The sequence below is a fragment of the Epinephelus moara genome, chromosome 8, assembly GCF_006386435.1.
Source record: "Epinephelus moara isolate mb chromosome 8, YSFRI_EMoa_1.0, whole genome shotgun sequence".
In the NCBI taxonomy this organism is placed as follows: domain Eukaryota; kingdom Metazoa; phylum Chordata; class Actinopteri; order Perciformes; family Serranidae; genus Epinephelus; species Epinephelus moara.
The window spans coordinates 42,142,761-42,155,867 of NC_065513.1; the positions used below are offsets into that span (position 1 = coordinate 42,142,761).

At 42.0% G+C, this 13,107-nt stretch overlaps 1 protein-coding gene across 3 annotated transcripts in view; it reads right to left on the reverse strand.

The window, feature by feature from the left end:
* Nucleotides 1-13,107, reverse strand: part of LOC126393832 (spermatid perinuclear RNA-binding protein-like) — a 139,312-nt gene that overhangs the window by 61,681 nt on the left and 64,524 nt on the right. For all 3 annotated transcript variants that reach the window (XM_050050214.1, XM_050050215.1, XM_050050216.1), the window contains exons 4-5: nucleotides 10,901-11,066; nucleotides 1,165-1,309 (exon numbers count right to left, since the gene is read on the reverse strand). In XM_050050214.1, the coding sequence (XP_049906171.1) occupies nucleotides 1,165-1,309; nucleotides 10,901-11,066 (311 nt within the window). The remainder of the gene's footprint in view (nucleotides 1-1,164; nucleotides 1,310-10,900; nucleotides 11,067-13,107) is intronic.

The following is a 13,107-nucleotide window of genomic DNA, read 5'->3' on the forward strand; positions in this document are numbered from 1 at the left end:
TCAACTTTACAGGACATCACAGAAGCCCCGCCCCTTTAGCTTCCATGTCAGACTCCAGCCTGTGTCTCCAAACTGAGGGTGTGCTGACTGACATCTACTGTATGTAATACACCATCTATGGATAAGCACCACAAACAACCCCACTACAAAAAAATCTGAATTATGCCTTTAAATTCTTGTATTCTTTTTTGTGTGGGCAGTTGGCTCTGCTCTTGTTTGTGTGGAGGGACAGTCTCACTATAACAAACCTGGATGAAACACTGTCCTTGTTTTTTTGTGCTGACAGGATGTTGAGCCTGAAGGACAAATGGTTTTCTCCTTGTTGTGACTCAACAGCTGTGCTTCTCTCCCGTTTGGCAGAATCCATTTCTCTGCCTTTTGTGACGGCTCGTCTCAATCTGTCCCCACTGGGAGCGGGACCACAGTGAGACTGGCTGCTCTGTAATGGCAGCTCTTCACTTCTGACTTGTCGCCTTTCATTCAATTTTAATTTCGCCTCCATCCGTCAGAGAAAACAAACACAGTCGGGGCACTCATGCTAAAAGTTTCCCTTCAATTTTTTTCACAGCTGCTGATCACGAGAGATGAGTTGTCTCGTTGGTGTGAGGGATTACTTCACTTCAACAGCCACCTCTTTTTCTTCATGGATTCATTCTTTAAAATATATCTGTTCCTGGCCTAAAGTGATGTCTGTGTTGAAGGAGAAAACTTTCCGACTCTGATTTTTTGCCTTGCTGAATCCTTTCTCGTCAGGCGCAGGACGATATATGAGAGGACACCTGAGACAGACATCTCCTTTTTCACCAATCCCAACCCAACACATCCCCTGCGGAAATCATCCTTCACCGGCCATCTGCTATTTCCACCACACTTGACCCAGATCCATATCATCCCTTCTCCTTTTCCCCCTCTTCTCCTCTCAGCTTTCAGCCCTCTCAATGTGTCATCCTTCCCAATTTCCCCAGTCTGTCCCCCACATCCAGCTCAGGTTTCACTGCACTTTCATACCTCTTCATTCCCTCCCTCTCTCCCTCTCTCTCAGCCCTCTGTTGTCATATAAAGGTCAAATAAAAACAGGGGAAGCATCCCCCCGAACAGGAAGCACAGGAGGGGGCAGGGTGGGGGTTAGAGGACAGGAGGAGGAGAAGGAGGAAGAGTAAATACCTTCTTCTGTGGTGCCGTGCTCCTCCCTCATGGTTAAGGAGGAGAGGGTGATCTTCAGAGTGAGTCGGGGGTCTTTGGTGCTGCAGACCCGGATGGCTGCCTCAGGCACGCACGACTGCACCTCGTATTTGTCCTCCGTCATTGTCTGCAAAGCAGGGCTGCACCATTAATTAAAAATCGAACACCACAGTTGCAACATTGACTCCTGCTGTTTGTAAAGAACGAGGCGCTGCGGCTCTGCTTTGTTTAGGATAGAGCTCTCTGAACGTCATCTTACAAGGCCTGAAGATGAAACACTTTATTAACACTGAGCAAATCATAAATTTACATGTTTAAATAAATACACTTTATTTACCTTAATTACAGAGATAAAAAGGGCCTTTATTAGAAACACTCCTTCATTAAACATCTTTCAGTCTGAGTCACTTTTTCACCAAAGTCACAACGAGAATCTGATGAGGTCGGACCTGTAGCATGTCTGCATCACTTTCAACAAGTCTAAAGTGACTGCCATCGATTAATATGAAGGCTATGTAAGGCACAATGTGAAACCCGCAGAGACAAAAACTAAATAAACCCTTGATTAACACTGTAATTAATTCAGCATGTAAATATCGTCTCTTATGCTCAGAGAAAACGAACAAACCATGAAACACTGTGAATGAGCGGATTTCATGTTGTCAGGGGATTCTTCTCAGGTCAGACCAGTCTGCAAGAGTTTGGGCACCTCTGGTCACAATATCGTAGGGCTCGAAGTTAAAGATGCTTCTCAACATTTTAATCAAGATTAGTGTATTACCGTATTTTTCCAAATAGTAGCCCGGGCGTTTATTTCACAAAATTGATTTTGACCCCAGGCGTTTAAAAGAACCAGGCGGCTATTTGCTCAAGGCTTTTATTTTTTATTTTTTGCACCAACCTGCACCAGGCCGTTATTTGGTTACAGTTCCTGTCCAGTATGTTTTTAGTGCAAAAATACTGTATAATGTAGCGGTGAGTTCGTGCTATTGCATTATACCAGTAAAGCCCCAGTTATGCGAATACCAACCAAACGGACCATTTAACCAACAGTTACAGGCCGCCACACCGAAATATCGCCATTCTGACGGTCCGCCATCCCGAATCCTGGTCCCTGAGTCCTGACAGTGAGCTATGGCGAGCCTGTAGAAGCGGTATTCCCCATGCATGTCAGCGATTTTCACCGGGGACGCACGTGAGTAATTCAGGCTGACATTACCTGTTTTTCAGCGAACTCTTCTGGTAATTTTATGAAAAGGCATGGCATATAGGTCCACAGTAACTTATTATTATTATTATTGGGTCTTATAAGAGTGGGCTACAATGAGTACCGGGCCATCAAATCACAGCATCCGCGGTGAGAGGACACGGAATTGTGTGCGCTTTTACGCACGCGGGTCAAGGCGATCACGGATATTTGATGTGGGAAAGATGTAGCCAGATGTGTTACCTGTTTTAGATACGTGGCTGTCTGTCTGTCCGTCGCACGAGTCCTGTGCACCACTTCACCACCGCCCCGTGCGTAAAAGCGCAAACAGCCCCTGAAGGAGGGACAGCCATGAGACAATGAATGTGGAAATAACCGCCCGGGCATTTAATCGGACCGGCGTTTAATACGCAAAATGGGGTCAAACCCCCAGCGGTTATTAGGTGCCCGGCGACTATTTACCACTGGGCGACTATTTGGAAATATACGGTATTTTTGTTTTGTACAATTTTAGAGTGAAAAAAAAGCAAAGAAGCACCTTCCAAACGTTTGGCCATCCCTAGACCTTTGAGCTCTCAGACAACTTTTCCCAGAGTCTCAGACCTTAATGAGCTTGTTGGGTCTCTGGCTTGTTCACAGTCATCGTTAGGAGAGACCAGGTGATACAAATTTCAAAGCTTTATAAATATTCTGACTCCTGAAACCTTGTCCCAACAATCAGCAGCCTCTAAACAGCTGCCTAGCACTCTGAAAACTAAAATAACTGATGCCTGTTTCCTCAGTTCGTAATGTCCTTAAGAAATGGCAGTTCACAGGAACAGTCGAGGTCAAGTTGAGGTTGACCGCAAAAGACCTGCAGCAGATTTAGCAGACTCTGGAGTGGTGGTGTGACCAAAACTAATTTTCATCTCAAGACTAGTGGTGTGTCTCAAATCACATACTTCCATTAGTACACTTCCATGTAGTACACTATGTGCACTATGTGCTCATTGGTGTAGTGCGCAAATTTCGACAGGGTAGTGTTGTCTCAATCCAAACATGGCCGTTGTGCACTCAACGGAAATGATGACCGCAAACTAGCTAGTTAGCAAACTAGCATTCGCCTTATCGTTCGCGGTACCAAATCATTACAGACTGCTAAATTAACCCATCAAACATACTGCTGGCTTATACCCCACAACAGTATAGTGGTGCTTAGTGCAAAAACACGTGTATTGTACAATGCAGCGATGTTCACGGTCGCACAGTCCTCGGCCGCCACCCTCCCCTTCCGCTACGTGGCTAAGATGGCGACCATTGAGTGCGAGAAGTGTCCGTAGTTCCACATTCAACTTTTTGACCCTTTTGAGTGCACCATCCGAGTACTCATAGTGCACTGCATTTTTCCATACTTCTCAGTTTGAATGCACTTATGCACTCAAAATATGAAGTGTAAGTACAGAAGTATGCGATTTGAGACACAGCATGAGACTAAAGTTATAAATTTTAAGATTTTCATGACATCAAACCTATTTTTTAAACTACTTATGGTAGGCTTTTTTTCATTCAGCAATTACCTCTGTATAGAAGTTTTCATTGTCAGTGGCAGGGTCCGCCATTCTCTCGCAGATTTGAGCTTTAATAATAAAATTTGCACCGTAAATGTTAAGGAGAAGGGTTCGGAAATAGTTACTGAATGAAAACAGTATTTCTATTCAAACGTTAAAGTCTAAAGCCCCGTTTCCACCAAACACTTTCAGTATAGTACCTTTGGAACCTAAAGTAACTCTTCAGACATGGTACCTAGATCCTAGATCTGTTTGGCAGATGGAAGTCTGCACCTGGTTTATCGTCCACAGAACGAGGCTGCACGCCCACATTTTCAGAACAAAATAGAACAGGCTGCAGTGAGAGTCTCTCTCCATGGGATATTTAAAAATAGCAGCTTTGTGCATTTAGTCCTTCTCAGGCAAGCTCAGGGGTTTAGTGTTGCTGTAGCCCACAGGAAGTGAGNGGGGGACCAAACATGGGGACGCTAAGGAACGCTTCTGTTGGTACCATCCACAACTTTTCACTGTGGAGACAGAAAAAAAAACGAACTGAACGGCACTGCTCGGTGGAAACGGGGCTAAACAGATTCACACAACATGTTGGACTGATGGAACTCCATTATTTGGATCCTGAGATTTATGTGAATTTTAACATACATACATACATAGCTAAGGGGAGTAGTGTTGGTGTAACGTCAAACTAATTTCCCTATGAATACCAAACAGGCCTCTGAAAGCAGCAAAGGGCACAAACTGTTGTTTTTACACGCAGCTTCCCTCCACATCTCATTCAGCGTTTCCACCCCTGTTGTTACTGCCAGCCCATTCCCAGCACGCCAAACTATCATGTTTTCCCTTAAGATTCGTGTTGCCTTCCGCGGCATGTTTTCAAGTGCATTCTCTCTATCTCGTCTCAGCGAGAAATGACCCCATCCATCACCCCTCTGCCTGTCAATCTCTCCCAGCTTGGCCCAGGAAATGAGAGCTTCAAAATGGTTTCCTCCATTGATGATGGAGCGCGCTCGGCAGATATGGCAGGTAATTAACTGAGATGGGGGCCACAGGAAGCACACAGGGCTCTGTGTGCGTCGACACCGCTTTGTTAGCTCGCAGATGCTTAAAGAGGGGGGCGGGGCTCTGTGGAAACTCATTTGAAGGGTGGAGATCTTGTGATAATATTATTTGTACAAGTCAGAATTTAGGCTGTTAAAAGCCACAGAGCTCTCAGGGTTGAGGAGATGCATCTCATCCGATTGAAATAATAAGTCGGAGCTGTGAGGAGAGGGTCCCAGTGGTCAGAGGTTGGACAGTGAAGATTATACTGCAGTCGGGGCTTTAGACGTCTCAAGGAGACAGAATGGCAGAGATAAATCAAGTACAGTCTCAGCAGCACAGGCCACTTCCTTTTCATATCATACTTCAAACCATCTCCTCTGTATCCCGTCTCCTGCCGACTAAAAATAATCCTTTTATCTGCTTTAAGGATTAAAACTTTTTTCTCCCTGAGAAATTATTTATTTCACTTAAAAACGCCTCTGTGATACATCATCAGTGTAACACTTGATTATTCTGGGATGTTTTGCTCCATTCAGGCTGAAGTCTCTCTGCTGTTAATGATTTCAACTTTATTCTGCTGTCACACAAAGGACTCCAGACTCTGGCGCCAAATAATGACTTTTATCTTTATTGAATTGTTTTTTAATTATGAATTAAGGGTTGAAATATTAACAAAACAACATCTTTGCAATTGTTTTGTTGAAGATTAAACAGTAGGATAATTTTGCAATGCTTTGAATTTAATTACAAAAGATCATTTCTAATGTGATGCTAATTTTTAGGGAGGCACAATAATATCAGCAGGTCTTCAGAATCAGCCAACATCGGCCAATCTCGCATCTCTCCAATCACTGCGTAGGAATGATCGTGTGTTGATAAAAGTGGCCACTGAAAACAATCGCCATTTACTTATCTCGCCCCAAAATATCTTCAGTTTAGAGGCCTCACCCCGAGACTAAGACATGGAGAGACGTGATACGGCCAAGAGGAGAAGTTTCATCAAAGGCGGTCGGTAAATTAAAGAAATCAGTGCTGCCGTCAACAGCGCTGCAGAGGACAACTGAAATCAGTGTTGGAATATTTAATTGATACATCCATGATATGTACCGACATCCAGCCTACATATATTCATAATGTTTTAATAATGTGATAGGGATGCACGATATTGGATTTCTCACCGATATGCCGATATACAACAACTCATGTGGCCGATAACCAATTTTAAAATCTTGATATATTATGGAAAAATATGCAACTTTATTCCCCAAATTCTCTGACTAAATCTTACTATCTTACTATATGATGACAAACACTCTGTGTGTGTGTCTGTTCCATGTTTTTCTCCTCACTGACTTGGTCAATCCATGTGAAATGTGGCACAGTGGTAGAGGGTCATGGGAGGATGCCAATGAAGCAATATTACATCAATTGGCCAAAGGGGGGCGCTATAGCAACCCATTGAAATGTCAAACTTTGAATGGGCATATCTCATGCCCCGTATGTCGTAGAGACATGAAACTTTGCACAGAGATGCCTCTCCTCATGAGGAACACATTTGCCTCAAGAACCCATAACTTCCGCTTATATAGATTTTCCGCCATTTTGAATTTTTTGAAAAACACTTCAAATGGATCTCTTCCTAGGAAGTTTGAGCGATCTGCATGAAACTGGGTGAACATAATCTAGGGACCAATATCTAAAGTTCCCTCTTGGCAAAAGTTGGAAAACTTACTAAAACTGAGCTTCTATAAGGCAATGAATATTGCGGAGGGCGTGGCTCATCACATAAAGGTGTATAACATCTCAAGGGTTTCACCCATCACCACGCAACTTTGTAGGCATATGACCACACATAATCTGAGGGGACCCCTCCATTATTGACCCCATCAAACAAAATGGGGGCGCTAGAGAGCTCATTTCTTATCTAGGCCTAACCACCATATCAATTTCTGTTATGTACTTCATGGAATTGGCGGTGGTTAATTTTCATTACATGCAGTGCCTTAAAGTTTAAGATAGGATTCCAACCCACATCGCTAGCTGCACCTTTCCCATGTGAACTACCAGTGCGCCCCACTTTTAAGTCAATACAACATGTAAACACTTTAACTATCTGCCTTTCAACGTGCTACCTCAACTACTAATGTCCAGTTTTAGCCCACTAACTATCCCACTATTGGCAATGGTACTACTGTACTTTCAATAAAGCAATCGTACTATCAAAGTCACAAACTCTCTGTCTGAATACATTGCTCTTCTTAATGGGTTCAGTTGACTTTAATCTGCAGTTTCCTATGACCTGTATCCCAAACACACACCATGTGAAACTGTATGTGGGCAACTGTGCACTCAATGGGTATGGACTAGTATACCTAATTTTACTGTATGCTTGTACCCCGGTTTATCTTCATCTTTATATGTGCTTTCATTTATGTAGGCCTACTCATGTAACACCCTGCTTTAAGACCATGTACTTGTGTTTGCATTGTGTAGTTTTTTAATTTCACTGTTTGTTTTATTTGCATTTATAAAGAACGTTTCCTTTAAAATCTGAAAAGCCTCGAGGAAAATAATGATTCACTGCCTTTTGTTTTTTAAGGGTGTTATTTTACTTTGTGGTGTTTGACGACATTTGTACAACAGATATAAAAACTAATTTTTACAGCCCTGATGAAGACCTGCAGTGGTCGAAGCATGTTCTCTCTTTTAATGATTTAGCCACAATAATGAAAGGTTTTTTTTTGTTTTTTTAAATATTTTTTTTGGCTATTTTTTGCCTTTAATGGACAGAACAGTTAAGTGTGAAAGGGGGGAGAGAGAGGGGATGACATGCAGCAAAGGGCCACAGGCTGGACTCGAACCCGGGCCGCTGCAGCAACAGCCTTGTACATGGGGCGCCTGCTCTACCACTAAGCCACCGACGCCCCAACAATGAAAGGTTTTTAATAATTCCTCCCTTGTTTTCTATATTTCTGGAGCACCTGGACTGCCTTACTGTGTCTCCTGTTGTTTCCTGTTCTCCATGAGCACCTGACACAAGGTTTGATCAACGTTTGATTATACAGAGCAACCAATCATCGCTCTCTTTCCATAAAATATATATATCAGGGGCGATTGCTCTGAGACAACAAGGGAGGCTGAACTTCCCCTAAAATTTCCCAGAAGAAATGGTCAAATATGCACTATTGAATTTACATTACAATAAGAATTTACATTACAGTAAGAATTTACATTACATTAAACGTGCGCTAGGATGCGTTTAACATCACGACGATGATGCTCAAACATCAGCTGTTTATCACCAGTTTTCAAACTCGACCTCCCTGTCATACATTCTCGTGTCAGCATGGTGGACGTGGAGCCTCCAAGCATTCCTATGAGACAGCGCTGAGCAGGTGTTTTTCATGCAGCAAAGCGAGACACTCGTTGGATAAANGTGTAGACATATATATATATATATATATATATATAGATATATTAGAGGAAATCGGCATGATTGGCAATTCCAATATTTCATTTTAAAGTCAATATGAGCAGATACCGACGATGTGCTGATATTATCGTGCATCCCTAATTAATGATTAATCCCACAGAGCCAGGCAACTGCCACCTCTGATACTGAGTGTGGACGTTCATGTTTATTTCTGATTTATTTATTTCTGATTTTATTTTTACAGGGGCAGTGCACATTAATAAACACTGCCGTAAAGCCGAGGGCTAATTTCCAGCTGCTGTCCGTGGGCCAGCTGTGGCCGCTATACATTTTCAAGTGATTAATATGAGGCTGCAAATACTGAGATGCCACTCACAATATGATCTAATAACAATTCTCCACCACAGCGAGATTTACTGCTGCACAGCAGGTCCACACTGACTCAAACACCAGCTGAGACCTGACGTGAGATTTGACCGTGGCCTCCGCTCACGTCCACATTGATGACTGCTGAGATTTATGTGGACGTGACCATTCGTATTGTAAATGAGGGCCGGTGTGTGTTCATGTATCATCAGTGTCACTGCGCTTTTGCATCCTTAGAAAACTAATTTAAATAATATTCAGAGTGTCATAACTCTTATTGCAGTAAATGATTTGAATCTATTCTAACTGAAGAATATTTACTCTTTATCTTCATGTGTCAAACCTGCCAGCCTCGGCCTCATTTTTTATTCTGGTCCATGTTGTATAAGTAAACATTTGGCTGTGTACCATCCTTCATCCAGTGTAGACAGACCTCAGTGGGAAAACAAGCCTTAGTTCTTTCTGATTTCTGTGTATTTAGGGTTGTTTATAGTGTTTCAATATTAAAAGAACATTTATTTTGACTTTTTATTTTCACCAATTTTAATCTAAACATTTATTAGAGCATCAAATAATCTAAAGCATATTTATATTTTAATAGTATCTGCTTCATTTTACAGAGAATGCTAAAGATCAGGGACATACTATCACTAAAATGCGGAAAAATGTAGTGACACTCTGTGTGACAATATAATCTCATAACTTTCGGCGGCATCTCAGAGGATCATTTGTTTCCTGTATCATCCATCACTGATGAAAATACGCCCACATATCACAGCTGACAGGATGTTTTTGTTTTAATTTTTAAAGCTCTAAAGCTTTTCCCTTCTGGTGCTTTCAACTGCACATCAAACTATACAGTAACAACTGATCACTGTGAAATACACAGTGTGTTTGGCACTCTGTTATGAACACATCTAATGTATTAGGCTACATCCTGAATGTATTACATATGTTATTCAAATAAAAGGTCCAGTGTGTAAGATTTAGGGGGATTTAGAGGAATCTATTGGAGAGAATTAAAGATCGCAACCAGCTGAAACTTCTCCTGGTTAGAATTCCTTCAGTGTTCAGTGTCCACAGAGGTCTCTTCCTCTCCAAAACAAACAGACCAGCTGATTCAACCCGGTAAAACACTGAATTAGGCTCTGTGTCGAACAAAGCGTTTTTCCCCCAGCTGAAAACACCAGGTGCTCCTCAGGGAACACCCAGCTGGGAGCGTTTGAGAGCACTTAGGAGACGCCACATTTCTTCAGCTGAGATGCTTTGGTTGCGTCTGGCTGCTATGATATGGAATCTCCGCAGAAGTTCACATGTCGGCACAAGGTAGTGTGCTTGCTTTGGATGAGGGGATGGCTGAAGCGTGCAGGGAGAGAGGATGCACCCGCCGGTCTGTGTGGGTTCATTAGAGGAAACAATATATATGCAGTGTGCATTCATACTGCATTGCATATTTTAGAAGAATCTACCAGTGAGGACTGCAGAGTGCAACCAGCTGAAACGTCTCCTGGTTAGAATTCCTTCAGTGTTGAGATGAATTATCCACAGAGGTCTCTTCCTCTCCCTCTGGCAACCAAAAATGTATTCAAGAAGTCCGTCCCAGGTGCCATCAGTATGTGTTTTGTAATGACTTTACATGCTTGTTTTACTGACTACTTGTCTGCTTTTTACAATGGAGGACCTGCTCCCTGTGTAGACATAAACGGCTCATTGTAAGGTAACGAAAACACAACAATTCTTATTTTCAGGTGATTATACACTAAAGAAAACATACTTATTATATCATATTATATATCTGCCAATGTATCCGCCTAAATCCTACACACTGGACCTTTAAACACAACATACTGTCGACCATTTGTATTATTTCTATGATAATTGTGTCCCGCTTTACTTCAGCGTGTCAGTGTGTCTCCTCTCCAATGTCAACTCACAAACTCTTGTACTTTTATCACATGAAGGACTTTCTGGTTGTTCTCTGAGGAAAAGTGTTTCGTCTGAAGCTCACATCACAAAGATGTCTTTTTAAATGCACCCCCCACCCGACAAGGTTGCCTCCCCAGCTGTGCTTTCATGGCTCATTCTGGATGCTGAACACTGCGGTGCTGGAGGTGTGGCTGCGTGTACCTGGATCTGCAGGGGCAGGTTGGCGCTGATGGTGTACAGCAGCAGCTTGGTGGGTTTCTCCCTGCACATCAGCACCAGCTCCAGGTCCATGTCCCCTTTGATCAGCAGGCCTTTGGCGACCAGACCGACGCGGGTCACCCCGCACAGCACTGAAGTACTGTCGGGCCTGAGGGCAGAGGGATGACAGCCAGTCACATTCGCTCATAACCATACAGACAGTGTGCAACACACAAATACAACCTGAGAGCCTCGGATTTCTAAATGGACAAATACTACACCTCATCATTTCACAGCTATTAAAGGACAAACAGTTTGTCTCCAATCACATACTTCTGTACTCAACACTTATTTTGCGTGCACAAGTGTGCTAAGTGCGTTCACACTGCATAGAACAGGAAAATGAGGTGTACTACTCATACTCAAAATGGTCCAAAAGTTGAGTATAGAATGATGGACTTTTCTCAGGGTCGGCATCTTGACGTAGCTAACCTCTCAATTTTTGACATGGTGGCCGGGGACAACAAGGAACCTGTCAGTTCTACATGTTTTCTGCACTAAGAACCAATACCGTTGGGTCTATAATGATTTGATACCATGAATAGAGATGTACCGATACCAATTTTTCCTTACAGATACCGATCCCTGAACCTTAGGTATCTGCCGAAACGAGTACCGATCCGATACCAGCGCGTAAAATAAAAATGGATGGGATATGAATTGTTGTATGTCTCAACTCCTAAAACTCTATGTAAAATATTAAGAAATAAATACATAATAGTAGAATGAATGCCATAAAACTTCTTTTTTTTTTTAAAATTGTTATTATCCAGTGTTGCCACAGATCAAGACACAGGTTAAAGTGCAGCCACACAATTTGGTAAAAAAGACATTTCAAAGGCTACAGTAGAATGCTTTTTAAACTCCGCTCCGTTTGCGTTTAGTTTGCCTGTAGCGTGCGTATGCGTAATGACGTGAGGCATTACGTGGTATTGGATTGGTCATAGGTTGTACTCGCTGATACCCGATACCGCATTTTAGGCAGTAACGGATGCATTTCCGATACTGGTATTGGTATCGGTACAACTCTAACCATGAACAATGATCTTGCTAGCTAAAGTTGGCCTTTGCTAGCTAGCTAACTTGCTCCTAGCTACACACACATTTTAATCAGCACTGACATTGTGGCATAAGTTTGGTTTATGTGTGGGCGGAGATAGTGGTCAAATGTTGGCGATAATGCTCCACCGTCTGTTTGCAATTTGGCATTTAAAAAACAGACGTAGAAGAAGAAGAGCCGGTTTAAAAAAAAAAAACCTACACTGAAGTGTGGTATCAGAAGTAAATGATTTGAGGCACACTCAAAGTCTCGTGCACTCTTTGCATTTGATTTGTTCTCTCCTAAATCTGAAATACATCCAAACAACTGATAATGACGGATGATGAACGGGTGATTTTCATTTTGCCCGTCTGCAGTCGCAACATTCAGGAAAGTTTCTCACAGGCTGCTGCTGCTGCTGCAGAGTGCGACGTAGCCGACAGCGAAGTGGAAGCTGCTGTTAGTTTGAGAAGCACTCAATTTAATATTTTCTATGAGCAGAGCATTTTAAACTTCAATATCACAGTGGATCATGTACACTGAATTGTGGGAAGCCAAAATAATTAATATTAAATTAATTGTGCAGCCCTAGTCTTTACATTAGCACACCTTTCATATATCAATCATAATGACCCAATGATATGATATATTTAAAAACATGTCACTGCAGAATGAGAGTCCTTTAACTTTTGAATTTTCAGCAGTAACACTTCTGAACTTCTGCTTGCACACATTTTTGATTGCACATATTTTCACACATTGGTGTTATTGATGCTTCTTTAATTACTGATCTGAGTACTTCTTCTGATGTCAACCCTCTCAGCTACACAGACGCTGAACGAACGAATGAATATCTGTGTAACTGTCTGAGAGACTTTTTTTAGTGAAACTTAATTAAAATGCTTTTCATATTTTCTGTCATCATTTCATTAACATTTAAATTCACTGTCATTAAAAACTGATTAAAAATGTAAGAAATAGGTCGTTAAAAACGGAACTTTAATTTAAAAATGATTTAAAAAATACCACCTTTAAAAACATTGTTCAGTTAAAGAAAAACTGTCTGTTTATTTATCTAGGGTAACAGGTAGCATGACTAGAGTTTGGGGGT